This window comes from Aspergillus tanneri (assembly GCF_003426965.1).
Source record: "Aspergillus tanneri strain NIH1004 chromosome Unknown AapTan_8_pilon_pilon_pilon, whole genome shotgun sequence".
Lineage (NCBI taxonomy): Eukaryota > Fungi > Ascomycota > Eurotiomycetes > Eurotiales > Aspergillaceae > Aspergillus > Aspergillus tanneri.
In genome coordinates this window covers 726,015-752,902 of record NW_022984635.1, presented here as the reverse complement: position 1 = coordinate 752,902, position 26,888 = coordinate 726,015, and the positions used below count along the sequence as shown (strand labels likewise).

The 26,888-nt window shown below is 48.0% G+C and overlaps 9 protein-coding genes across 9 annotated transcripts; 6 read left to right on the top strand and 3 right to left on the bottom strand.

Moving 5' to 3' along the window:
- Positions 1-430: 430 nt before the first annotated feature.
- Positions 431-941, bottom strand: ATNIH1004_010869 (uncharacterized protein; the record flags this gene model as incomplete). Its single annotated transcript, XM_033575437.1, has 2 exons — positions 431-654; positions 728-941. The coding sequence occupies 2 exons, from the start codon at positions 939-941 to the stop codon at positions 431-433; spliced, it is 438 nt and encodes a 145-aa protein (XP_033421292.1).
- A 764-nt stretch (positions 942-1,705) lies between these two features.
- Positions 1,706-2,338, top strand: ATNIH1004_010868 (uncharacterized protein; the record flags this gene model as incomplete). Its single annotated transcript, XM_033575436.1, has 2 exons — positions 1,706-1,900; positions 1,958-2,338. 2 exons carry the CDS (start codon positions 1,706-1,708, stop codon positions 2,336-2,338), a joined length of 576 nt encoding a protein of 191 aa, XP_033421291.1.
- A 726-nt stretch (positions 2,339-3,064) lies between these two features.
- Positions 3,065-4,157, top strand: ATNIH1004_010867 (homocysteine S-methyltransferase family protein; the record flags this gene model as incomplete). Its single annotated transcript, XM_033575435.1, has 2 exons — positions 3,065-3,943; positions 4,017-4,157. 2 exons carry the CDS (start codon positions 3,065-3,067, stop codon positions 4,155-4,157), a joined length of 1,020 nt encoding a protein of 339 aa, XP_033421290.1.
- Positions 4,158-4,233: 76 nt separating this feature from the next.
- ATNIH1004_010866 (putative amino acid permease) lies at positions 4,234-5,988 on the bottom strand (the record flags this gene model as incomplete). The annotated part of the gene is made up of 3 exons (XM_033575434.1): positions 4,234-4,350; positions 4,403-4,743; positions 4,800-5,988. 3 exons carry the CDS (start codon positions 5,986-5,988, stop codon positions 4,234-4,236), a joined length of 1,647 nt encoding a protein of 548 aa, XP_033421289.1.
- Positions 5,989-7,393: 1,405 nt separating this feature from the next.
- ATNIH1004_010865 (glycoside hydrolase family 18 protein) lies at positions 7,394-8,625 on the top strand (the record flags this gene model as incomplete). Its single annotated transcript, XM_033575433.1, has 4 exons — positions 7,394-7,502; positions 7,560-7,619; positions 7,682-7,823; positions 7,905-8,625. 4 exons carry the CDS (start codon positions 7,394-7,396, stop codon positions 8,623-8,625), a joined length of 1,032 nt encoding a protein of 343 aa, XP_033421288.1.
- A 1,053-nt stretch (positions 8,626-9,678) lies between these two features.
- Positions 9,679-12,218, top strand: ATNIH1004_010864 (M28 family metallopeptidase; the record flags this gene model as incomplete). The annotated part of the gene is made up of 4 exons (XM_033575432.1): positions 9,679-9,928; positions 9,976-11,114; positions 11,161-11,282; positions 12,062-12,218. 4 exons carry the CDS (start codon positions 9,679-9,681, stop codon positions 12,216-12,218), a joined length of 1,668 nt encoding a protein of 555 aa, XP_033421287.1.
- Positions 12,219-13,649: 1,431 nt separating this feature from the next.
- On the top strand, positions 13,650-15,422 carry ATNIH1004_010863 (uncharacterized protein; the record flags this gene model as incomplete). Its single annotated transcript, XM_033575431.1, has 2 exons — positions 13,650-15,219; positions 15,271-15,422. The coding sequence occupies 2 exons, from the start codon at positions 13,650-13,652 to the stop codon at positions 15,420-15,422; spliced, it is 1,722 nt and encodes a 573-aa protein (XP_033421286.1).
- A 1,390-nt stretch (positions 15,423-16,812) lies between these two features.
- On the top strand, positions 16,813-17,563 carry ATNIH1004_010862 (uncharacterized protein; the record flags this gene model as incomplete). The annotated part of the gene is made up of 2 exons (XM_033575430.1): positions 16,813-16,972; positions 17,028-17,563. 2 exons carry the CDS (start codon positions 16,813-16,815, stop codon positions 17,561-17,563), a joined length of 696 nt encoding a protein of 231 aa, XP_033421285.1.
- A 5,012-nt stretch (positions 17,564-22,575) lies between these two features.
- ATNIH1004_010861 (uncharacterized protein) lies at positions 22,576-26,422 on the bottom strand (the record flags this gene model as incomplete). Its single annotated transcript, XM_033575429.1, has 6 exons — positions 22,576-22,581; positions 22,803-24,124; positions 24,370-24,388; positions 24,481-24,522; positions 24,958-25,945; positions 26,004-26,422. The coding sequence occupies 6 exons, from the start codon at positions 26,420-26,422 to the stop codon at positions 22,576-22,578; spliced, it is 2,796 nt and encodes a 931-aa protein (XP_033421284.1).
- Between the last annotated feature and the right edge of the window lie 466 nt (positions 26,423-26,888).

Below are 26,888 nucleotides of genomic sequence, written 5' to 3'. Positions count from 1 at the left end.
ACGAGTTCTCTGCTACTTGTGCGCTGTGGCAGCCGATAATCATCTCTGGGTACTCGGCCACTAGATCATCCATCGCCGTGTGGACCACGTCGTATACATAGACTCGCGATTCAGCTGGTAACTTGGTCGTTAGGTGTTGAGCCATGTACTGTCCCATGCTCCGAGACCGATGAATCCGATTGCATGTATTCCATGGCATACCTAGCATTGCTGTATGGAATTCCAGTATGTCTATCCAACTGAATATCTAACATTTAGCATGGGTATTAATTCTAACTTGCGGCGTATCCCAGACTACATGTGAATACACCCTACAATACATCCTTGCATTACTCTAGGAGGGGAGAGCATGAAATTGAAGAATTGGAGAAAGCCGGGAACAGACAACCCATAACGACAGAAGCAGACAACATACTAACTATAACTAAAATCAAGCACTTAAATCATCTGGCTTATACTCCCCATTCTCAATCATCTCCTTAATAGTCCTCTCCGTAATCCTCGTCGCCTCCAACCCCGCCGGCGCACCACAGTAAACCGTCGCCTGCAGAACCGCCTCTCGAATCTCCACAGGGGTCAATCCATTATTAATCGCTCCTCGCGTATGAACCGCCAGCTCCGGCCAGGCTTTCAGGGCGATCAACATGCCCAGATCTGCTTCGTTAGAAACCATTACATCAACAGACACAGACAATGTAGAGTTAGACGGGACGAGAGGGACTCTCACTCAAAAGACTCCTCTGTTTCCTCTCGAGTCCCGGTCGAGTCCAGATATGCCCCCAACACCACTCTGTTATCAGCTCTTGGCTGGGACGTGCAAAGTCACTGGATCCGTTGGCGAGGGCTCGATCAACGTAGGGGTCTCCCACGACGGATCGGCGGACTTTCAGCCCTTCATCGAAGAGGGTTTTGTGTAGGTTTTGGAGGGAGGGATCGGACATGATATGTTTGTTCCAGATACTGGGGTGGGTATGGTGTGTATGACGCTGTGTAGGAGTTATAATAAGATTTACTGAGATGGTGCTAAGACTACGTGATTCTTTCCCAATTTCCTAATTGGGTTCTCCGAGGCTGCCGACGGGACATGTGATCTGTCTCCGAATTTATTTCGTTGAATGTCTCTAGTTGACGGCTTATGAATACGTTTTCATACTTGAGATGAAATACAAAGGAATAAGTCCATCTAAATACGAAGTACACTCAGTGGCGAATATTCATTGTCTCTTTCATTGTCTGGACGTCGGCATCGGATCGTTTACATAGGTGGGTAAACTTTGAATATTACAGCATACAGTCTTTCCATAAGGAGCGATCTTAATATAAATGTTGGACCAAGGAATCTCAGCTCGGCAAAACATGGAAATGCAAGACATAAGAGGCAGAAGTGAACCAAAGTTGAACAAATCACGTGTCATCAAGCACAACAGGATGATCGAAGTACAGACAAGGAAACAGAGTCCTATAGCAGGACCAGAACCGCTTTCATATGAGATATAAGACTTGGATCCGTGGTTGAATGCGTTGAGCGACTTGTTTTGCAATGTTGGGTTGGATAATGAAATATTCATCTGACAACGGAAGAGAAAGAGGACATGCACTCCCCGGTATAAGTACATGATTTAGATACCTGATCATATTGACGCCGAGATTACTTAGGACTTCAGCATATAAAAATATATACGAATCCTCACTATTAACCAATACCATGTCTTCCGGTTTCGGCCGCGAACTCGCCATCACGGCAGTGCTGAACCATGACCGGGTGATCACCGCGTCGCACGGCCCATCCAAGCTATCCGACCTGGAGCGTGACTTCGGCATCATCCCGCAACGACTGAATATCGCCAGCGCCGCGGAGATCCAATCCGCCGTGGACACCGTCGGTTCCATTGACATCTTCGTCAACAACGCCAGGTACCTCCTCGAAGGCGCCATGGAAGAATGCTCCGGCCACTAGATCGCCGCGCAGTTCGACACGAACGTCTTTCGCCCAGACGTGTGCCATCCGCGCCGTCGCGGAAATCAGGCGTCATCGCGGACCTTGGCTCCTCAGCTCGGTGATAGGGAACCTCGGCACGGGCTTCTATTGTGCAGCCAAGGCGGCCGTAGCCATGTGCCGAAGAGTTTGAAGGCGGAGTTGGCCCCGTTTGGCGTCGATATCGTGTGTACTGAGCCGGGGCATTACAGCACCAACCTACTCACGGGTGGTCATATGGTCATCGCCGGGACGAGGACTGATGAGTTACGCGTGAGCACGCAGGTCATGCACGATGCCTTGGAGGCGTATAGTTTGCGGCAGCCGGGGGATCCGGTCAAGGGCACGCAGGTGATCTTTTAGGAGTTGGCCAAGACAGGGAGGTGTGTCAGTTGGAGTTTGCCGGCATGGTTGGGGTTGAGGAGGGATGCAGTGCAGGAGATTGGGAAAAGTCTCGATACTGAAAGGGAGATGTTGGATAGCTGGGGGGAGGTTATTTCCTTGACGGATTGTGAAGAACCGGTGATGTGCAGAAGTACTCCTTAAACTAGGATGGTTTGCGATGGTGAGAACCGATAATATATCTAGGAGAGCCTGAGCCTCTGCCAGTTCTACTATTAGCAGCTGTTATTATTGAAGATAGACTATCCATACCAAGCATCGGACGTATTCGCCATTTGTGAGAGTTGTTCACGATTTGTTTCATGATTTAGGACAAGAGCCCTTAACCGCCTTGGTAATAGCCGAAGACACGCCTCTTGATCAACAAACGACCCGAGCGTGATCCGAGACACAGACTGCGGCCACCGTCGGCCGATAGATTGCATCCTTGCAGAGGCAAGGGGTTACCGAGCTGACTAGTTCGACGGATCATACCCGAGAGATTCTCCCCTGATTCATGCGAATGAAGATTGCGAGTCAGACGGACCATCATCATGTAATGTCGAGTCAGAGACCAGAGCGGTGTGTAGTGCGGTGTGGCTGGTATCGCCGTCTTTGAGCAATCGATCCATATTCCATCCATCATCCTTCGATCTATCTATCTATTAGTAAATAATCAATTGATCATACCCATCGCTCCTTCTCGTCATGGCAGTCCAAACCCTCGACGGGGGTCTGGGTACGTCATTGCAAGACTATTACTCCGTCACCTTTGACGCCTCCACCCCTCTTTGGGCCTCGCACTTGCTCGTCTCCGACCCCGCTACTCTGCTCTCCTGCCAGCGCGACTTCGTGAACGCCAATATCGACGTGCTTCTCACCGCCACATATCAGGTTTCTATTGAAGGGTTCGCGCGTACCAAGACTCCCGATCACCCACATGGCATCCCCCGCAATGCCATCCCAGCGTACCTGCGAACGGCCGTCGAGGTAGCTGAGAAAGCCAAGAACGATCGCACATCCATTGCGCTGAGTTTAGGTCCCTATGGCGCGTGTATGATTCCCGGACAAGAATATAGCGGGAATTACGATGAGGAGCACAGTAGCGAAGATGCTCTGTTTTGCTGGCACTGGGAGCGGTTGCGACTGTTCACGGAGGCTGATCTGATCCAGAGGATGCAGTACATTGCCATCGAGACGCTGCCTCGAGTGGACGAGATCCGTGCATCGAGGAGGGCTGTTCATGCGGCGGGGATCACACTCCCATTATGGATTTCATGTGTCTTTCCCGAGGAAACCGACACCCTGCCCGACGGCAGCACAGTTGAACAGGTGGTTCAGGCGGTGGTGGGATATCTGGACGGCGGCGCGACGCCTTGGGGGATTGGAATTAATTGCACGAAGATCCATAAACTCCCCACGTTGGTGGACAAGTTTGGGAACTGCGTTGCATCGATGGTTGCTGCAGGCCAGATACAGGCACAGGACGTGCCCAGTCTGGTGTTGTATCCTGATGGCACAAATGGGGAGGTCTATAATACAACGACACAAGCCTGGGAGAAGAAAGAGGGCAGAAGGGGAGATACGGTAAGAAATTATACTATTTGTTCCCTCTTTCTGTCTGTTTTTTCTTTTCATTTTCAGTTGCTAACGATTGCAGCGCCAGTGGGAAGTGCAACTAGCGCAGGTGGTACGCGATGCTCGCGCCAAGGGCCAATTTAGGTCCTATCTAGTTGGGGGCTGTTGCAAGGCTTCGCACTACGATATTAAGAAGCTAGGAAAGCAGCTCAGGACCGACTAGGTATATCTATATATACATACAGAGTGACTAGTATAGTCAATATACAAACTCGATCAGCATGAGGATCGTACAACCATCAGAAAAGCCAGTCTACGAAACTCCCCCACAGGCCTGTCGGCGGGACGGTGTGCTCGATGATCTCACCTTCCTGGAGACGGCCAGACCATAGATCAATATTGGAGGCTCGGACGAACTATTGTTTTGTGAGAAAAGTCAATCCACGGACAGGGAAACCAGGAACAAACCTTCGTACGATGGATGATCTTCCAGCCGATAATGGGCACTATGAAGATTGGAATGCCAACGTACGACGCGACAAAGTTCGACGTGGACCAGTTGCCCTTGAGGAAGACGGGAAATCCGGCCACGAAAGTGATGATGGTGGACCCGATGAAGCCAAACCACGCTGCGTACGGCTGGAACGGGGCCTGCCAGGGCAGAGAGCTGCGGCTGATGCCTTGTTCCTTCAGCCCGGCGTAGAACCGGATGTAGCAGAAGCAGAGCGTCGCCCATGCAATGAGGCCCGCGATGGTGCTCAAATTCAACAGCCATGCGAAAGCCTGCGCCGCGCCGCCCGACCCGAGACCTGAACCCGTTATTGTTAGCCAGATCATGCAGCACCCTCTTGGTGGCTTGACCTACTTAGATATGCCAATGGCCCAAACAGCCAAGAAGCAATGACCGCTACATATGGCACCCCCTTCTTGGTGACCCGGCCGAAGACTTGGGGCAGCTGGCGATCCGTCGTCATGGCCAGGATCATGCGCGAGCCGACCCAGCAGTACGAGTTTCCAGCAGACCAGGCAGATACGAGAATACAGGCGTTCACGATAGACGGCAAGGCGCTAATGCCCGCCTCTCGGATGGCAATGACCCAGGGTGAACTGTTAGCGTTGTTGGAGCCGGAGACAAGCGCTGGATTGGTGGGATTCACGATCAGCCCGATGAGGAACGCCCCCAGAATGTAGAAGAAGGCGATGCGGAAGGTAACGCGCCGAGCGGCCTTAGGGATGGCATGGTGTGGGTCGACAGACTCTGCAGCGGTGATGACGACCGTCTCGACACCGACGAAACTGAACGAGGCGTTCACAAACGACGACAGAAATCCGAGGAAATGGCCTGCCGGGCCCGTGATGCCATTATAGTCGGTCCATGCGCCTGGGTTGTTCCAGTAGCGGAACCCGATCGCCTTGTGATGGGGGCCACCACCGGAGGTGATCACAATGGACACCACCACCAGGCCGACGAAACAGAGCACCTTGATGGCGCCAGCGACGACCTCAGTCTCACCATAGAAGCGCACATTCATTAGGTTGATGGCCAGGATCAAGACCAAACCCACGGTAATGACCACCGCGGGCGTTATGTCTGTCCAGAAAGAGACAATCACCGCCGCAGCCGACACCTCTGACGCAATGGCAATAGTGTAGCAGTATCCGTACGAAATGGCCAGCGAGAAGCCCACAGCCGGGTCGATGAAGCGCGTGGCCCAGTGAGGGAAGGAGCCCGCCGTGGGCAGCAGTGTGGCCAGCTCCGCGATGCTTTGCATCACACACCACAGCACTAATCCCACCACCAGGTACGCCAGCAGCAGACCTGCCGGTCCGGCATTGGCATAGGCGGCGCCAGTGCCCACAAACAGGCCAGTCCCAATGCCACCGCAGAACCCGATCATGTTGACCTGGTAATTTTTGAGACGTCGCTGTGTGGCTCCACGGCCGCCCACATTAAGCTGTACCTCCTCCTTGAGCACAGGAGCATCGTGGTCCCGGGATTCAATACCATGTGAGATCGCATCGGTGGCCTTCTCCATGCTGTGATCGCCAACCATGATGCTGATGCAATCCACAGCAACATCAAAGCACCTGGTGGTCTGCCCTGAACTCTCACATGCGGTCACAAGTAGAGTCAAAAAAAGCTTGAACAGCATTTTCACATTTCCTAGCGATCAAGTTGCGACATCGGGGCCCACCTTCGCACCATGGTTGGGTTTTCACGCAACGTGGATTCGGGGGAACTCCGGGTCCTATCATCGTTTAGATGTGCTCCGCTTGATCCACAGGCACAATGATGAACTAGGTCCGACCGAAAGAGAATCATGAGATACTAAAAAGTTGTCTCCATCTAAGCAATGTAGTTGTGTATAGGGTCACTCTCGTAGGCGTCACGGATGGCCAACGGACGGTTTTCGCCCGACCGCTACAGCTACGGCTATCAATCTAATTACCTACATTTTCAAGAGTCGATTGGAGTAGCCCGAGTTAGCGTGGTTTTCCAATCAGTCCCTCGTTAGACCTACCGGTATCAGCCCACGACTACGTCTCCCGTAAGTCCGTGACTGCGGGGGTGAGAAAGCTGATGCATGGCTGCATACTTCGGAAACTGTTTAGGGGCAAATGAGTCGAATACCCCAGGCATGTTTCGTCATCATCCTAGGGACCGTTTCGCTGCACAGCATGAGCGACGGCAGTTCTGCATCTACCCCGGCGCTATCAACAACACCAATTCCCCGCAGTACAATTCATTGGCTCACCGATAAGATGGTTACATTTGCATTTGCATTGCATGCGCCGTGCAGTACAATCCGGCTGCGATTGACATTAAACAAGACCCCGGTGATTATTGTCGGCCCAATGGCAAACCTCCCCGTAGTGCCACGAAACCCTCTGCCGACTGAGCGACTCTGCACGTAACCCTAACCGGAGTCCGTAGGCTTTAACTGCCGTCCGGCAGATAGAGATCAGCTCAAGATGTAACCATCGCAGGATTTCACCACACGATGTCCCTGTGTAACACTATCGATGCTGAAACGGATGGGCTTTATCTTTGCCGAGTTCCGCGACAGCCTGATGCGATCATCTGGCTGCCGATCTCGACCACGCGCCTGTCGGCGCGGCGATCGCCATGCAAAGAATGCAATCTCATTAGAGAGAATGCCAAGATCATGCGTACGACCTCGCGATACCGAGTGCACCACGGTGTGATTTGAAGGACGGCGGTGAAGGGAAAGGGTCTGCTGCTAGCGCGAGTGTTACATTCCTTGATGGCGTGGTAGGAATGTAATCGATCTATCCATGCAGCAATTCACATCCGCAGGAAAATGACTACCGCAGATGATGGCCTCGATCGTGGTGTACCCTGAGATATATAAACTAGGTTGGTTCCCTTGGTTCCAGGCCTGATCCGACCATTTATCTAGGACCAACACGGAGGGAGAAATTGTTATCGCTGTCACCATGTCACCTGTTAGAGCTTTTGCGTTGATGTCTGCCGTCCTGCCTCTGTTGCACGGGGTACAGGCAGGATTTGACCCGGGTAGCTCGAACAACGTCGCTGTCTACTGGGGTATGTTCCTCGCCACATCGTCTCACGAAGGGCCCCTGAGCTGATGACTCGATATAGGTCAGAATTCGTACGGAAAGTCGACTGGAGAGTACGTCCAGAAACGTCTGGAGTACTATTGTGATAGTGGGCGATGACCCAGATCGATAACCATGAGACAAGTCGCTGACTCTGGCGCGCAGGCAGCGATATTGACGTCCTCCAACTCTCCTTCCTAACCACCATCAACGGGCCTGGTGGAGCTCCCGAAGTCAACTTCGCAAATGCAAGCGACAATTGCACCCTCTTCGAGGGTACTTCTCTTCTCAACTGCCCTCAAATCGGGTGCGTGCTTTTTTCTCCACTACATTTACCCCTTCTTTTCCATTATGCAGCACCTTTCCTCTGGAACTAACGCACCTCCAGCGCCGACATCAAAACATGCCAGAAGAAAGGCAAAACCATCCTTCTCTCAATCGGTGGCGCCACCTACAGCGAGGGAGGTTTCAACAGCGACGCTGCCGCACAGGCAGGCGCCAAGCTGCTCTGGGAGACCTTCGGGCCCGTCCCATCCGGCAACAGTTCTGTGAAGCGACCATTCGGCGACGCCGTCATCGACGGATTTGACCTAGACTTTGAAGCCGTTGTTAGACACATGCCTGCGTTTGCCAACCAGCTGCGCAAGTACTACACCGAGGACTCCTCCAAAACGTACTATCTCACCGCTGCACCGCAGTGCCCCTACCCGGACCAAGCGGACAAGGAGATGCTGGACGGAACGGTCTCCTTCGACGCGATCTGGATCCAGTTCTACAACAACTTCTGCGGGCTGAACTCGTTTGAGCCCGGCAAAGATAAACAGACCCACTTCAACTTCGAGACGTGGGACGAGTGGGCACACAACACCTCTCTGAATAAGAAGGTCAAGGTGTATGTCGGGGCACCTGGAAACACGGGAGCCGCAGGATCGGGCTACGTGGATGTGTCGAGAGTGAAGGAGATTGTCCAATATGTGAAGAAGTTTAGCAGCTTTGGAGGTGTGATGATCTGGGATGCCAGTCAGGTGTATGCCAACAATGGGTTCTTGTCAGGGGTGAAGGAGGCTGTGGGGTCGTCGAAGTCGGTTGCAAGAGAGTTTGTGGCATAGATACCCAGTGAGGATGAGATTTGACTTATGTTTTTTTTGTTATTCCTTTCTTTCTTCGTTTCTTCTTTTATTTTATTTTATTTTTATTCTTTTATCCTCCCCCCCCCACCCCCCCCCCAACCTTTTCCAGGTTACAAGGGCGGTATTTGCCATTCATGGATATATAGTTTACAGATTAACGCCAGTACATGTTTGAATTAGCCATGATATCCAGCACAGTTGGCCCGATGGTTGGAAGATATATGAACATAACTGAATCTAAGTGCAAGTTCAGCATTACTTAAGTATTGTAGTGCTAGTAACATAATTCTTATCATCAATTCATAATAAGAATTATATACTTCTACTTGTTTCATGCAGCAACTGCGTAAGACCCTATTTCGAACTAGTTCAACAGATATTTGATGTAAAGAAAGAAGGAATTTATTTCTTAAGGTCATCTTTTACATATAGAAAGTCCAATATTAATAGGGCTCCTGAATCTCCTTCCTAATCCGGTATTTGCACTAACTAGCAACCAGTGAACCAGCTGCCCATGTAAGCCAGCCACGCAACTTTGTATTGCATATTAAATAACCCTTCTTATGGCCTTAATATCTCAACATATCAAGAGGGCCTTGATTTTTCGAATCTGGATGCATATAGTATAGCAAATGTTGATATTGGCTGCGATGGCTTTAATTATATATTTTGTTCTATACATAAAAAATGAGGTTTAAATACTGCTGTATTTGGAATTTTCTTGTATTATAAGATAGAAATAAGGTTAAAAATCCCGAGTAAATTATACAAGTATTATACATTGCTTACATATCAGCAGCTACTTCTATTTTGCTGTAACTTATGTTGTTGTTCAGGTATTATGATTATAAAAGTACAATTTTATATGCAATACAGAGGTGCGCAAGTGGTTTACACGCGCAGGTGGTGTACCGGTTACGTTATTTGTATCTCATCGCGTTGTTGCGTTACATAAGCAGCGTTATCTCACAACCTCCAAAGCAGTCAAAACAGTCCAGAATGTGTCATAACACAATAACCCACATCGTAGCAATGGCGAACTCTCTGATGGCTACGGCTCTCCTATTGGGAGGGGTATCTGCAGCTCAATTGCCTCTTATCCAGTCATTCCGTGCTTCGCAAGACCCTATCGCGTCGGGAGAGAGACAGCTAGTTAGCTCCTCCGCCCTACAGGGGCACATTGATGCTAGTAACCTGCTCCAGCGAGCCAAGACGCTCTACCACATAGCGGAGCAGGGGTTCGATGAGTACAATCATCCCACAAGAGTGATTGGCAGCAAAGGTGTGTGTCATTGCAGTTTGCTGTCTATTTCCTTACTTATTTGTTAGGCCATGTTGCGACCCTAGATTACATCTACTCCACGATTGCCGGTCTCGACGACTATTACACCATCTCCAACCAGTCTTTCCCGGCCGTCACGGGTAATGTGTTCGAGTCTCGCCTGGTTATCGGCCATGCAGTGCCCGAGTCGGCTCATCCGATGGGGCTAACCCCTGCTACAAAGAACAAACAGCCTGTTTACGGCCCGCTGAAACTCGTGTCGAATCTTGGGTGCGACAAGTCTGACTACCCAGACCTCGCCGGCGCGGTTGCCTTGATCAGTCGCGGTAGCTGTCCCTTTGGAACCAAGTCTGCGCTTGCCGGACAGGCAGGCGCCGTGGCGGCAGTGGTCTACAATAACGAGAAGGGAGACCTTAGTGGAACTCTGGGCACCCCGTCGCCGGACCACGTCGCAACGTTCGGGATTTCCGACTCCGATGCGGCTCCCTTCATCCAGCAGTTGAAGGAGGGAAAGAAACTTGACTCGATCGCGTACGTTGATGCAGTCGTGGACACGATCTCCACCACGAACATCATCGCACAGACCCGAGATGGCGACCCGGAGAACTGCGTGATGCTGGGTGGCCACAGTGATAGCGTTGCGGAGGGCCCTGGTATCAATGATGACGGATCTGGCTCGTTAACCCTCCTAGAAGTGGCGACTCATCTCAGCCGGTACAATGTCAACAACTGCGTGAGATTCGCCTGGTGGGCTGCCGAAGAAGAAGGACTGCTGGGCTCTGACTACTACGTCTCGGTGCTGGATCAGGCCGAAAACCTGAAGATTCGGCTGTTCATGGACTACGACATGCTGGGGTCTCCCAACTTCGCCTACCAGGTGTACAACGCGACGAATGCGGTGAACCCGGTCGGATCGGAGGAGCTGCGTGATTTGTACACCGACTTCTATCGCTCTCACGGAGTCAACTTTACGTATATCCCGTTCGACGGACGCAGCGACTATGACGCGTTCATTCGAAATGGAATTCCCGGAGGGGGTGTTGCCACCGGGGCCGAGGGAGTCAAGACCGAGGAGGAGAAGGAGATGTTCGGTGGCGTGGCAGGGGCTTGGTTTGATCCTTGCTACCATCAGATCTGCGACACCGTCGCAAACGTGAACCTTACAGCCTGGGAACTGAACACTAAGGTATGTCCCCTGAGTATCATCCCTTGCCTCAGGCTAACCTGCGCAGCTGGTGGCTCATTCTGTGGCCACATTTGCCCGGTCTTTTGAGGGATTCCCAAAGAGATCGGAATTGAAGACTGATGCTGTGGATCGCAAGGTGTACAAGTATCGTGGCCATAAGTTGCAGATGTAATTCACTCTCGTGATTTTTAGTTCCCGTATGCAACTAGTGCTACGTAGAATTAATAAGATTATATGTCTTAACTTACTCCGTACTTTCCGTAACCTATAGAGGATTTCCCAATTGGATACAATTGACGATAAAATTATTCCATTGTGGCGGGATGGCGTGATTTAGGGAATAATATCCTGTAGTTAATACTTCGTGTCTACTATACACTAGGACAATGCTATATAGAAGTTGTTCATTTGGCTTAATATAATCTATAGCCTGTCTGAAGACGCTTTGGCCAAGATGGATGCTATTAAGCACTGGGTATTCATGCCCAGGCAGCGACTGATGCCTGGAACTACACCATTCTCCGGCTCTATTCCTTCTCTTGCTTGTCTTCCATCCTCTTCCTCATTCCTCCATAATTCCACATCGATTGAATCTAATCCACGTCCGTCCCGGTAAAAGTTCTCAACTGGCAATTACCTCATGCACGGGCATCGGGGCCGCACTCGAACAGTATACCCGCCTGGATAGTCGTTCTTATGCCATGACGAGGATGAAGACCAAGAGCGAATCCTCCAGAACTAATTATGCACCAGTCGACAAGTCATGGGAGAACCCTCCCACCGGGAGTATGGGATCCATAGCGCGGGTGTCGTGTATTCGCAAATTTATTCCCCCAATATTAACGATTTTTCAAATATTCGAAAAAGTATACTCAGACAGTTTGATTTTTATCGACGAGCAATCCTTGAATAGATGACAGCGCGATTGTGTTGAATGGGTACTACAGTCCGAAACTAGCTGAGGCTACCCGTGTGTCCATGGACAGAGCCAATTTGACTCTCAGTGCTGCTATTGGTGGTTTCTTTGCTGTCTTGGTGCCGGACATTGAGAATGTGAAGATCACCCCGGAAAGCATGCAAAGGTTTAAAATGAAATGGTTCTGATTGGTCTACCGGCAGCTGCCGCATCTTGCAATGTCTCTAGAGCTCAAGCTTCTACTATGATATTGATTTCGTTTGTCTGTCTTACAGACGAAGTCAAGAATGATCTAATTGTGAAACTCGGGACGTCAAATGAAGTTTCAAATGTGGAAATCCTGAATTGCCCTGAGGACAAAGAGCCATGTTCCCGAACAGAGCTATACCGGATATTTCAAGCTGTCAAACCACCATGTCATGGAGTTGACCAATCGTTCGCCATGTACATCGATACCGCCGACAGTGGAAGGGTCATGATGTCCTCGTTGCAAAGGAAACGACAAATCAAGAAGAGAGCGCAAATAACTCAATCAAACTTTCCTGTATTCAAGTTCTTGGCCACGTCTTGAAATACTGGCACGCAATCTGGAACCCATTTCTAGCCGGACAGAAGACAATCAGGGTGAACAACGCCAGAGGCAATCTGAACGTCTTTGACAGCGGGTTGCTCGGGACGTCACCGAGACTGAAAAAGTGGTCGATCACGACAGGCTTGTGATCGTCGGCGGAGATCGTCCGCCCTTTGTGTTGAATGATACGACAGAGCCGAGTTCAACCTTGTGCCAAACGATTCGCTATGGATGCGATGAAACCTTGCAATTTATGGATGCAACTAAACGAATCGAAACCCCGGGTATTGAAGGGTTAACAAGGCCTTCCAAATAAGAGAATTTTGTTAAGACTGATCCACAGATTTCCGCCACTTTCTTGCTGTCGAGCAGGAAACATTAGAATGGGCCAAAATGGCACCGAGGACCGCCGCTATGACAAGAGATGACTTTGCCCCTGGCTTCGAAGAAGACCATCCATGTCTACTACGAACAAGAGGGTAGTGGAGATCCTATACGTCCCACTATGTAGGCTACGAGTATGACAGGGTAACGATTAACGATGCAATTTCGTACTGGATAACTTGATGTGGGAAACATGAGCTTCTGGGGGATGTCCGAAGGGTGACGGGTACACATGTTGGAGTTTTCTCCAGGATTGGGCCAGACAGAATGAGGATTTACTCAACATATAGATACTGTGACACAAAAGGTGTAATAACTATCTTGAGAATTGGAACCTTCTCCGATTCCCATCATTATCCTTGTATGTATTATTATATTAAAATGAGCACAAGCAACATAATATAGTTTATTGTTTTCCCCCCTTCTCATGATGTTGGCTAGAGCCTAGATAATATGATATTTCTAAGTCCGTCACCTAAGCCCTTCAGATTAAGAAGTGGGAGAAGTGGCACTGGACATCTAAACTGGAAGTGACAACAATCCTGGTCCATTTCTGTATGTTTCACCGCCTCTTCAATCACAAACAATCTGGGCAACCCATCAAGACTCTGATGAAGAGCACAATATACACTGATTTCTATCATCAAATCTACAGCACGTCTTCATGAAGTCTGTGATCTCGACTCTCCTGTCGATTCTGGTGGCCTGTTTGCTCCTTCCACCCGGACAACAGAGACATAACCCCCAGCCCCTTGCTACAGTCGCAAATGGAACGCTGGTCGGAGTGCACAATGCAGACTATAACCAGGACTTCTTTCTTGGTATCCCGTACGCACAACCTCCTATCGGTCCGCTCCGATACAATCATCCCAGACCGATCAATGAATCCTGGCGTTCACCACGACCCGTCACTGTTTATGGCTTCTGGTGCCATTCCGCGCCTCTCTCCCTTCCTGGATTTACTCAACATGGATTCCCACACGACGAGAACGAGGACTGCCTCACTCTGAATGTGGTGCGACCGTCTGGGGTGGATTCCTCCTCCCGACTTCCAGTACTAGTGTACATCCACGGCGGGGGCTTACAAGAAGGAGGCAGCGCAGACCAGCGATACAATATGTCCTTTCTGATCCAGGAATCGACGAACATGGGTCTAACTACGATCGGGGTTAGTTTGAACTATCGACTCTCGGGGTTTGGGTTCCTGTCTGGTCGCGCCGTCAATGAATCCGGCGTCGCGAACCTGGGCCTGTATGACCAGCGATTGGCACTCCGCTGGATCCACGAAAACATCGCTGCGTTTGGCGGTGATCCATCGCGGGTCACGATCCAGGGAGAATCCTCTGGAGCGCTTTCCGTGGGATATCACCTCCTTGCGTATGACGGACGAGACGACGCACTCTTTCAAGCTGCAATCGCCCAAAGCGGTGGGCCTCTTAGCTCGGCTCGACTGGCGCCGCTGCATGAGCAGGAGGACATGTATCAGGGTGTCCTCAATGCCACTGGCTGTGCAGATGCAGACAATACTCTGGAATGCCTGCGGTATGCACCAGTGGGTTTGCTAAAGTCGTCCTTTCAGCAGAAGTTCTTCTTCCCGGTGATTGACGGTGGGTTAGTCGCCGGGTATCCTTCGATTGCACTGCAAGAAGGGAGGTTCACCAAGGTGCCTTTAATTATAGGGACAAATACTAATGAAGGAGCGGGCTATATTGCTGTGGGATCCTTCGGCGCTATCAACACCTCTGCGGACTTCAGGTCCGTTATTACTGGGTTTGGACCAGGGAAATACGTTTCCAATATTACTATTAGTAACCTCCTTGACGAGTACCTGACGAAGGTGTCTATAGAAGAGGTTCAGGCCAACCTCGGAACTGTACGTGTTTCTCCGGGGCCAACTTATGGGACTCTATACGGACAGAGTACGCTATACATTGGGGATTATCTCTACAATGCACCGAAACGATACAGTGCGCGCATGTGGGCACAGCAAAGGGTACCGGTGTATAGCTATCGCTTCGATGTCGTGCCCAATGGTATCTCACCTGAAGTCCTGGGTGTTGCCCACTTTCAGGATGTCGCTTTCGCATTTATGAACCTGGGTGGTGTGGGATATAACACAAACCCTCTATCTTCGGCAGATAAGAGACTCGAAGCACAATATCGCGAGGTCAGTCGACTGATGGGACGCATGTGGCTCAGCTTTGCAAACACGCAGTCGCCCAATCATCATCAGGGTAGGTTGCCATATTGCTTATCATCTGTGGACTTGCACTGACAGAGCGCAGACGACCGTTTCGACGTTCTCTGGCCTGTATACGAAACCCAGTCAGCGGTAAATCTTGTCTTCCACCTTCGGAATACCTCCTTCGAGCCCGACACTTGGCGACTGGGGCCGCTCCAACGGATTATCGATGCATTTGGAGAATACCGATTCTAGCAATGCCTTTCATCCGACTAGATTCAATTGACATTCATTATACGAGCCCCTCGCGGACAGAGATCATGCCGATAAACAAACTCTCCCTGTGTGTAGACTTGCAGATTGGGGACTGCTTTGTGATAATGTAACCCTCCAAGGCACTGCAGAGTTGCAGTCTCTATGCCATATCGCTTTTTCGGAATGAAGATCTCGACAGTCATCCTCCACCGGGCAAGCCGGATATCTCCGGCGAATTGAAGACACGCTGACCTGTCGATCTTGACTCCATGGACAGTTAGGTCCCTCTTCCCCGCACCGTCTTGTCGAAAAGACGGTAATACAATTTGCTGGATACGCAAGGGCCCGTGACAAAGTTTCCAAGGTGCAGATGGCTGTCAACTGTGTCAAGTTTCATCATAATCCAGCTGCCTTGTTCTGTTGGATTCCATCCCCACTGGACCGGTTAGAGCTGTCGATACGAACGTCCGGAATACCACCTCTCTGCTGATGGTTTAATTTGCCTGGAGTTAGTCGTTAACTAATATCAAGCGACGGATCGAACAGAGATAGGGAAATGCAAAATGAGTACCGTTTCATCCCCACAGACCCACTGCCCCTAGGTCCTTGATTATTCCCTGTACCGGCGGCAAAGTTTCAAGCCATTCCAGAACGACAGGAATATTCAGGTGAGACCAATTCTTGGAAATATTTTTCGTTTCTCGTTATCGACAGATCGAAACTCCCATGCCCGAGCTTTTTCCTGAAGCCCCGTAGGCGCCGATGTAGCCGGGTGTAACAATTCCTACTACGGGGCAACTTCTCCTTTAATTTCCCGCTGAGACGAACCTGCAAAATTTCTGTTATGCACAGACTGCATTTGCGTTCGCCTAATAACTCCATTTCTCCAGACTCACAACACCCGAAGTTATACTCGGTGTTAAGCCCGCTGTTATCTATGGTGCGATTAATCAGACGACCCTCTGTAGATCACCCACCACTTGAACTGAGCAGGGATTAATTCTACGATTGGGCTCTTACACGCTGATCTAGAGGAGAACCTCTGTTGATCCGATACGGGGCGTGTCTCGAGATCTCTTACAATGCTACGGGGCCAGGGTCTACATGTTACCTAATAGTGGACTGATGGAATCCTCACCTTAGGTATTATGATCGACAGCTGTGGAGGTAACTATCCTGTCTGAAGCCATCCAACGTCGTATCCATTGTCATCGAATGCTACTCCGTGCTTTGATTTTTTCCTCATGATAATGAAGTACTCTGGGCGGGTCAAGCAATTGAAGACCAAAGGTATAAAGTTGTCTTGCCGCCTTGTTGGTAGATAGTATTCAATAGACAATATTCCGTCTCGAAACATTAAAGGCTGTGACCTGAAAAACTTCTCTGCAAGATGCATCTCACCACTTACTTACTCGCTGCCTTGGCCACTGCCAGCACGGCTATGGCTCACATGGAAATGATACGTCCCTACGCATTGAGGAGTCAATATGACCCCAAGGTCAGTGAAGGAGACAAGGATTACGACAACACCAGCCCTCTGAACTCGGATGGTAGGCTCACCCCTCTCTAGCAGACTTTTCCATGCAAAATCTAATATAACATCAGGGTCCAACTTCCCCTGCCGCGGCCACCACAAGGACACCCCCTGGCGTACGGTGGCAAAATACCAAGCCGGCCAACAAGACTACATGGAACTGGCGCCTGGAACCAACCATAAGGGCGGCTCATGCCAGATCTCCCTCAGCTACGACAACGGACAGACATTCCGTGTGATCCAGTCGTACATGGGCGGATGTCCACTGGAGCTGAAGTGGGACTTCACGATCCCGGCCGACGCGCCCGCCGGCAAGGCCCTGTTCGCGTGGAGCTGGTTCAACCTCGAAGGAAACCGGGAGATGTATATGAACTGTGCGCATGTCGAGATCGAGGGCGGATCGGCGTCCTCGCGGCGTGGATCATCCTGGGGCAAAACGCAGAGCTTCAACCAGTTGCCTGAGATCTTCGAGGCGAATATCGGGAATGGATGCTCGACGGTCGAGTTCAAAGAGACGGTGTTCAAGGAGCCTGGTGAGAACGTTGCTTACGGTGGTAATGTTCATCAGGGAGATGCTCCATTCCCCAAGTGTGGGTCGAACGTCTAGGTAATGCGTGGTGTCGTGATGTGGTGATGAAGGCTGGGGAGGTTAATGATGCTGGTCATTGTGGTTGATCTGTTCATTTCTGTGGATTTGGGAACTATGTATGCTCTTGCACCGGAGGTTGATCCTGCATAGTTACTTTTAAGGAATATACGCACCTTTTTTATCTTATTCTACATATAAATTCTTGTAGTTCCAGATTTGAGAGACTAGAACTGTCTACAATCTTGACTAAAGCGAATCCTGCTGCGTCGCCTGACAACCGTGTCCTGATAGATTACATCTACAGCTTTGATAGAATCCCATCAGGCCGCAAAACAGAAAGATAAATTTTCCAAATATCACGAAATCAACTGACACCTAAACAAATCAGCAGCAGTACTTATCAAAACATCAAAACTAACCCTGCCAAAACCATAGAGATTCCCGACTCAGAATTTTATATAACAGTCAGTTCAACACCTTCTCATCCATCATACTACTTACCCATTTGCAGTTAGAATGACCATAACTATTCAGGGTCATCATCGCCTGTAGATTATGTCTGAGCCCTTCCAGGTCCATACGGAAAATGAGATTTATAAGCTGTAATAATTCTATTTGTATATCTACTAAACGAACACAAGATCCCAGCAGTGAGTGGGCCGGAAATGATAAGAGGCAGGCCAAATAACCACAGCGGTTATAGAGGTACCTTTTAGCGGAGGATGCATTGGTTATTTTAGGGTCAATGAAGGATCTGTCAGGTAAGTACCTTTGATGACTACTCGAATATGTACCATAGTGATTTTGACTGAGGACAAACCGGCGTTGACAGTGAGGACGAACTTGCCAGCATTAGAAGAGGGAAATGAGAGATACCGACACCGGGACAAACATCAACACCAGACCCAGTTATGAAAAAGTCCAACAAGGAGATTAAATGCTCTATTGTCGTCGCATTCCAGCGTCTCGCTTGCGAGGTTTCGGGATGTTGGCTGCTGGTGACATCACACCGCCGACGTAAAGCATGCAGCGAAATGGATACAGTATCAAGTTTCCAGAAATAGCTCGGGCTCCAAAGCATACCATACCACTCGTGTGCGGACTTGCCCGTTTATATCTTATGCTTGTTTTTTCAAAATGAAGGATAAGCGGATACGACTTTCGCGGCTTCGCACCCTGGCCGAAGTCATCGACAGACCAAAACCCCATGGGAATCAAAACCGTCGCACTTTTCAAATATTGTAGAGCAGCTACAGGCTTAACTGCACCATGCGAGCCTAGAAGAATCTACTTGCGATGCTCCACAGAAGCTCCAACGAGCAGCTACTTACATCGCTGCTGGTGAGCTTCCTTTTTTTTCTTTCTTTCTTTCTTCTTCTTTTTTTTTTTTGAGGTCCCAACTAACTTCGTTCAGCGATGCTCTCCTACTTGATGTCATCTGGTGCAGCACGACCGAGGGAATTTGGACATCAAGCCCCGACTCCTCGTTGAGCCTCATACCCACCATAGACAAAAGGAAATGTACAAAGCTCGTCAGTTCTCACAAGCGCTTATATTTCTTGCAGGTCACTGTGGAACTCCTGGGCTCATCTGCTACTCCCATTTGAACAACATAATTTAAAGACAGAACTTAGACAGGCTACAAGCGGCCGGCCCGGGGTATGGTGCATCCGCGTTATTGACTTGTCTCAAGCTTGAGGGCTCTCTGGAGAAATCCTACCCGAAGCATTCCTGCAACGTGGATGGTCTGAAGAATCTTACTTTAACCTTGAGCACGTCAGCTGGATTGCCATGGTGCGCCACCTCATTTTGGACTGTCGCCCGCAGATATAGACCCATAATAGATAGCAGAGTTGCGGAGAGCGTGTTTTAATGGTATAAAAACAGTGGCGCAAAATACTGCCTCTGCAATGAGCCAGATTTGGATAGGGAGGGGTATGTGGCCGAGGAATGTTGGAAGGTATAAGAACTGACAGGTGATTAGCTGAGCGCTATACAAGATACTGATAAGTGCAATGCTGTGAAGAAAAAATATGCAGACCCGAATAAAAATATACTCGGCGGGAGATGTTCCGATCATGATGATAGCTTTTAATTTTATGATAGTGTGTGCAATAGATAAGTTAACAATAGTCATCAGCAAAGAGTAAGATAAAATGTTCTTTTCAGTTGTGGCCAGCGAACAAAGAGAGCACATACCAACATGTGATTATGCGTGACGTAACTTTGAAGTAGGAGTAGGAGGGTGAGACCAGAGGGCGGGAGTTTATTCTAAGTTTAAATTAGGATTTCAGCAACAAGCCGAATATTTAGCTAGGGTTTTAATTGCTAGTTAAATACTGTAGTGACATCATCAGTTGGCAGCTAACTAGATAATTGTCAGAATGATAGGCGTAATTCTATGAGAGTTTGAATATTCTCTGTATTCATGATTGTGTTATGTTTTATGTTGACCCCTCGTCTTGTCATGATTATTTCACATGATTTCCCAATACCGGTATGGACTAGTTATATTCTGACAATAATATATACTTTGGAAATCTTACTCCTTAGCTTTCGACTTCTCAATTGGCAGACGCTAATGGTATCAGTTCCGATATATTCTCCATACCCTGTTAAATCCCGCCGTTGCTCTTCGGCCAGACAAACAATTATGCCTACCCGAGATGAGATTCAGCGAATGTCTGCTGATCTTCCTGAAGAAGATTCTTATATTATCACCAATGTCATCTCGATTGACGCACCTCTAGATTTCGTCTGGGAAAACTTACCCAGGAACATTGATATGAGCCAAATAATGCTGCCTTACCTAGGCTTGCCAGGCGCAAGGACATGGGTCACATCCGAGAATTTCAACGAAACAGGCTCTAATATCACGTATACCATGACTGACGACAGTACAATTGAGGAGGTCATAATAAAGCGGGATGTAACCTCTCACCACTACGTATATGCATGCTTGCCGCGGATAAAGTTTTTCGATTTTTGGCAGGGTAACCTGTACTATAAAGACTCCGGAAACGGAAAGACCACTGTGGTATGGCGGTATTGGCCAAAACTGAATGACAAATTTCTCAGCAAGGTTGTCGTTGCACGCCTTTTAAAGCTCTTTATATGGAAAAGTAAGTTGAACACCTAGAGGTAGAGAAGAAAACCTCAATAAGAATAGAGGGAATCGCTTAGTAGGCTCAGTTGGTTGAGATACTGCGATCTCTGGTGTTTCCACCGATGACATCTGCTTCCTAGTAACATTTTCAAGCGGTATATCTTCTCAATAGCTTTTTAAAACCACTAAAGTGCACTGTAATTATTCTTACTTCTTACTTGGCTTGCTAGTCTTAAACATTGAAGAGAAGAGCTCTCACACAGCTGTAGAGTTTTGGTCATGGTTCGAGGGGTATTTTTGATAGTGCAGCACCATTAAGTTTGAGCCGATTTTATTAATTTCGGCCGTCTTAAACACACCACACATAAAAGCTCTTGCACAATTCGATCCATCCCCTAGATTCTAAACAGCCAACAGAGACATATGTTCGTCAAAGTCCCCCTAAAAATGGCAGTGAGTCCGAGAATCAGTGCTTCGAAGAAATTACTCGGAGACCAGCAGAGGTAGGATGAGCTTCTGGATCTAATAAGAATGTATTAACAGCTTGACAGCAAGCTCAGCGGAAGTGAGATATGGGCGCCGTGGCCATTAAGAATTAAGAGCCGCCAACGGCGCCGCGCCTTCGCCTTTGTTTCGCGATTGAATATAGTAGTAAGCCACGCGTAACCCATCTTATTATTTATCCAGCTACTAGGTGATGATGTAAAGAAACAGGCATGCTTACTAGGATTAAAATCATGAAGCCAAGTATCTTAACATCTCCGGAGACGGCCTGGTAAATCAGACCAGTTCAAAGAGATGTCCTATTAGCACAAATACATGTAATTGTAGTAATCTACTCCCTATTCCCATCTTGAAGTTGTTGTCTAATCCCACCCTGCTCATACCGGCGTCGTGAAAAGATCCTTTTACATTTTAATAGTACTCTGATAAGAAAGCCTTTCTTTATTAATATTGAACATATCTCCAGGCTTAATCCCATATTCCTTAATCTTTCTGGCTATAAGTTCAAAGTATAATATATACTTGTAGGCAGAATTAGCCCCTTTGCGTGAAGAATCAATCATAGTGGTATAACAAGAAATAAGCTTATTGTCACAACCAGCACTTTTTTCATCTCCACCGTCGTCAATCTTCTTTGTCTGGTTCTTTCTTTGAATTGATGGAGGAGCAAACGACGTCTCTCTTCCATGGGAATCATGCGGCTATGCTCAAGAAATCTAATATTTTCTGCTGCGGTGGACGGCAGCTGCTGACTCCATCGTACAACTCATCGCCACACATCTCGCGACCTCGTTGCGTGCCACCACATCCCTCCTACAGATCCTATACTACAGTTCATGGCTTCTCCGAGCCAGACCTATCGTGGCGTACTCGAAGAGTCAGTTTTACGAACTAGTCAAGGTCTACCATCCAGATCGACCGTGTCACGGCCGCCCGTTCTGTAGGGACATCTCGCCCGAGGTGAGACTGCAGCGGTACAGTCATTCTCGAAATCGGCTTTACCAGTAAACATCTGATGATTCATTCCCAGCCCCACTGCCAAGACCTTACTCTGAATCGATTATTGAGCCATTAGCTTTTAACTGAAGATTGGCCTTAAGCTTGGTCTGGTATGGAACATGAAAGATAGAAGACTTAAGTTGTTTACAATACATGTAGTTAATTGTTCAAAACTCGACATATCCATGGTGCCACAGTGATCTTGTGCAAACCACAGGTTGATCGTTTCTGGCCGCCAGAGCCAAGATACTAACTACCAAATTTGGGCCCCAAAAAGCGGCATCCGTATCAACACAGTCTTTCCTACTAGTCTTTCGTACGGTGTGTGAATAAGTGGCTGATGAGCCACTGCTTACAAACCCAATCATTGAATGACAGCCAAGCGGGCACAGAAGTTGGTAGTAACACCTCATGTATTATTCTACCCCTAATAGAGCAAGTTTAGAATTTCATGGCCTTTTCAGACCCTAAGGTAAGGGCATTCAAGGGAGCGCGAGAGTATATATTAGTGCACTAGTTACATAAAACTGAGATAAGAGAGACCCTTCCCGACGCATGCCCAAGAGCAATAATACCTTCTTTCACTGTAAAGCAGGTGGGGCGATACTCAGGGGGAAGCCACAGCATCTTTTTACCATAAAGACATACCCATTGACGCCCAAGTATAGACACCTCAACACTTATTTTAGACAATTCAGAAGCATTGCGGGCATACTGATATTGAGCACAGAAGGCTCCCAGATCAGTTATTAAATGCGGGCTATCTTTCGAAAATTCAAGGTCATTGACCACTCTCCCAACAGTCAGAGTATGTTTCAGTTTTCCTATAAGGGGATCCCAAAGTTTAATGGTCCTATCATCAGATCCTGATGCCAGCACTTTGCTATCTGGTGAGAAAGCTAGACAATTAACCCAATCTGAGTGGCCCTTAAGGGTCTGCTGCAGCTCGCCCGTGGTGGGATCCCAGAGCTTGATCATCTTATCATCAGAGCCTGATGCTAACATTTGGCCATCAAATGAGAATACTAGAGACCAAACTGTACCTGAATGACCCTCCCAGGTCTGTTGCAGTTTGCTCATGGTAGTATCCCAGAGTTTAATAGTCCTATCAGCAGAGCATGATGCTAGGACTTCACTATCTGGTGAAAAGGTTAGAGCATTAACCCAATTTAAATGTCCTTTAAGGGTCCGCTGCAGACAACCTGTCGTGGTATCCCAGAGCTTAATGGTCATATCATTAGAGGCCGATGCTAGTACTCGGCCATTCCGTGAGAAGGCTAGAGAGTTAAGTGAATCTGAATGGCCTGTAAGGCTCTGCTTTACTTTACCTGTGATGGGATCCCAGAGCTTAATGGTTCTATCAGCAGATCCTGATGCTAGCACTTGGCCATGTGGTGAGAAGGCTAGAGAGTTAATCCAATTTGAATGTCCCTCAAGAGTTTTCTGTAGTTCGCCCGTCGTGGTATTCCAAAGTTTGATAGTCCTATCATCAGAGCCTGATGCCAGCACTTTGCCATCCGGTGAGAAAGCTAGACAATTAACCCAATTTGAGTGACCCTCGAGGGTCTGCCATAGCTTGCCCGTGGTGAAATCCCAGAGCTTGATGGTCTTATCATTAGAACCTGATGCTAGTACTGGTTTATCTTGTGAGAAAGATAGAGAGCAAACAGAATCTAAATGGCCTTCAAGGGTCTGCTGCAGCTCACCCGTAGTAGGATTCCAGAGCTTAATAGTTCTATCATCAGAGCATGATGCTAGGACTTTACCATCTGCTGAGAAGGCTAGAGATCGAACTAAATCAGAATGGCCCTTAATGGTTTGCTGCAATTCGCCTGTGATGGGATCCCAGAAATTGATAGTGCTATCGTAAGAGCCTGATGCTAGTACTTGGCCATCTGGCGAGAATGCTAGAGACCAAACTGTGCCTGAATGTCCCTCAAGAGTCTGTAGTTCTGCGCTCCAGAGCTCCTCTGTCTTTGGTAACCTGCATATCCAACTCGGTAGCTCTTTATTAAAAATGTTTCTAATTATTGAGGTTCTGGGAGCAAATGCAACCCCTGAAGAGTAGAGTTGAAGGGGTGCAATATCCGCTATCTGTCTGTTCTTAAGAACGAATCGTCTCGCATCATGAAGGAATTCTGATATCATAGAATTTTGATCACCCTATAGCTTTTAGTAAAAGAGTGGTGGTGGAACAATTTTTAGATTAACTTACCTTTACAACAGACTGCAATCTATTGACTATTTGTACAACTTTAGATATATTACCCAAAACACTCATTGCCTCCACCCAGTGAAGGAAATGCGCTTCAAGAAATGAGAATACCTTATCAATCTCAACGACTTGGTCCTGACTTTCTATCAGGTGCTGTGGCCAATAACAACAGGAGTATCGCAATTCCAGTGGCAGATAATGGTTTAAAGAATGTATGTTAATCTCAGTGCGTTCTGTACTATCACCTGGTAAGTAGCAGATGTTCTTCCTCAAGCTATGGTGCATGATGTGTAGGCATTGGATAGTGATAAACTTGTGCATCTCTTTCTTATTTATCCACAACGGTGTTTTATCGCGTATGTTCACGTCAAGCAGATACTCTCGGAACGACAGATGAAAAAGTCTAACTAGCTGAGTATCATCGTTTGGTACGGAAAGTACTGAGTGTAATGAATCTAGTCTAATGCGAATTGTTTCCTTCGGAATACCAGTAAGTTTTGAAAGTGAAATGATTGGGAGTGGAGCCTCAAGAACAAGTATTGTTCCAATTATTTTTCGGTATTCTTCAATCAATTTCTTTTTCTTTACCCCGTTCTGGTTAATTAAAAGTCGGTTCAGGACAGGTAGATATGTCCCATCCAGCCTGGAGTTGTCACTTTGATGTGAGAGGATCTCGTTTAGGCTATCTGCAGGGTGCCATTGTGGATCCTCAAATATCCGGCACACAGTGGCGGCGAAGATAAACAACGGGACCGACATCTTAACCAAAGCCGCAACGTTATCATCTCCTGGCCAGTCAAGAGGAATCTCGCTTCCTCTTCTTGAGAACTCCTGTCTAATTTGCGAAAGCCTGTGATGAAGGAATAAAGATATGTCCCGTTCAATAACAGGCTTGGGAGTCTCATGAAGAACAAAGTGCTGATAGTCATTGGCAATGTCCTTGAATCCCAGCCTGATTGGCAACTCAGGTCTGCTTGTCAATAAGAACCGGAGTCGTACAGAAGTTGACCTCTGGACTTGTGGTAGGAGTTGGAGAATAAGTCGTATATCATCTTCCTGCTCGCATTCATCCAGTGCGTCAATCACGATCGCCACTGTTGCAGTTGGACCCTGTTTTACTTCTAGCAGTGGCTGGAGGAGTAGCGTATCAAACTGTTCCTTGAGCACCTTTTCTGAAATATTATTGTTATTCTTAATTGCCTTTTGGATGTAAGGGATCAGTTGGGGTATGCTGGTCACCAACTGTTCTATAAGTGTTGGAAAAAGTCTCTTTGCATTTGACCGATCCTCCTCACCCCGCTTGAAGAAGAAGCTGGCTCCCAGTAACCGTTTTTCTTTAAGAATCCTTGCAACTGTTCGGGAGATTGTTGATTTGCCAGTCCCTGCCATGCCATTCAACCAAAAAATGCATTTTCCATGGGCTAATTGCATCCACTCTTCGATATCGCGAAGTAGTTCGATTCGGGTTCCTGGAAGGCATTCCTGATGCTGATTCTCATAAGAATCAAATGCTGCTCCCTTCGCAGTCTGTAATCTGCCTGAAAGAATTCTCTCTTCAATATGGTCGATGGACCTCCTAAAATAAAGCAAACGTAAGTTATGCGCCTGCAAAGAGCTCATATTCCCAAACATACGTCTGATCAAGCTGCAAAGCCAAAGTGAACAATGACTTGTACCTCTCAATACGTTTTATAGTCTCATCTACCTCCGTGCGTTTCAGGGGCCATTTGAGGGCTCGGAGCCCCCATCTCTTCATTGTTATCCCCGCCATTTCTGAATTGATCTTCGTCTTCAAAATTTCGAGTGTTGAAGAGCATTCCTTGACATCATCGAGTAGCGCATTGGAAGAGTTAAATTTTTCGCTATTAGATCTATCAAGAAGCGTGTTAAGCTTTCTGAGCACTCCTGCAAGGCCATCAATCTCTTGTTGAAGGTCGAGAATATCTCTCTTGGCAATTTTGACATCGTTAATATAGTCTCCTAAAATTTTCGCAATGCAACTGGCCAACTGAATTACAGCAATAACGCTTCCTGCACCAGAAAGGGGTTCCATCATGCAAAGGTCTTAAGGAACTAAAGCTGTGAAATGCTTTCTTTGAACTGGTTCAGGATAGCAGGAAACTGGAATAATCATCATTCACAAAAATTTATGGCGTACAAACCGCCTATTTGTAAGAAAGAGGGGTAGGGGGTGAGGTGCAAGGCTGTGTGAGGAGGAGTTATTATTGGTGCTCACAGAAATCCTGGCACAAAGGTTGACTTGCGCAAAGCAAGTTTGTTTAAGAAGCGTATGACGCCTGATTCGTGAGACAAATCTTAAACCAGAAGTTAGGCTGCGGCATGTATCAGGCAACAATATCATAGCGATTCCGAAATCCCAGGCTGAGAATAGGCCTATATCAGCATATGATCACATGATGGATACCGAAGGTAAAATATCTGTACAGAATAGGAAGAAGTCATTCTGTGTATACCAATTTTAAGGCTAGTATCTTAGCTACAGCGCTCAAAATTATTAT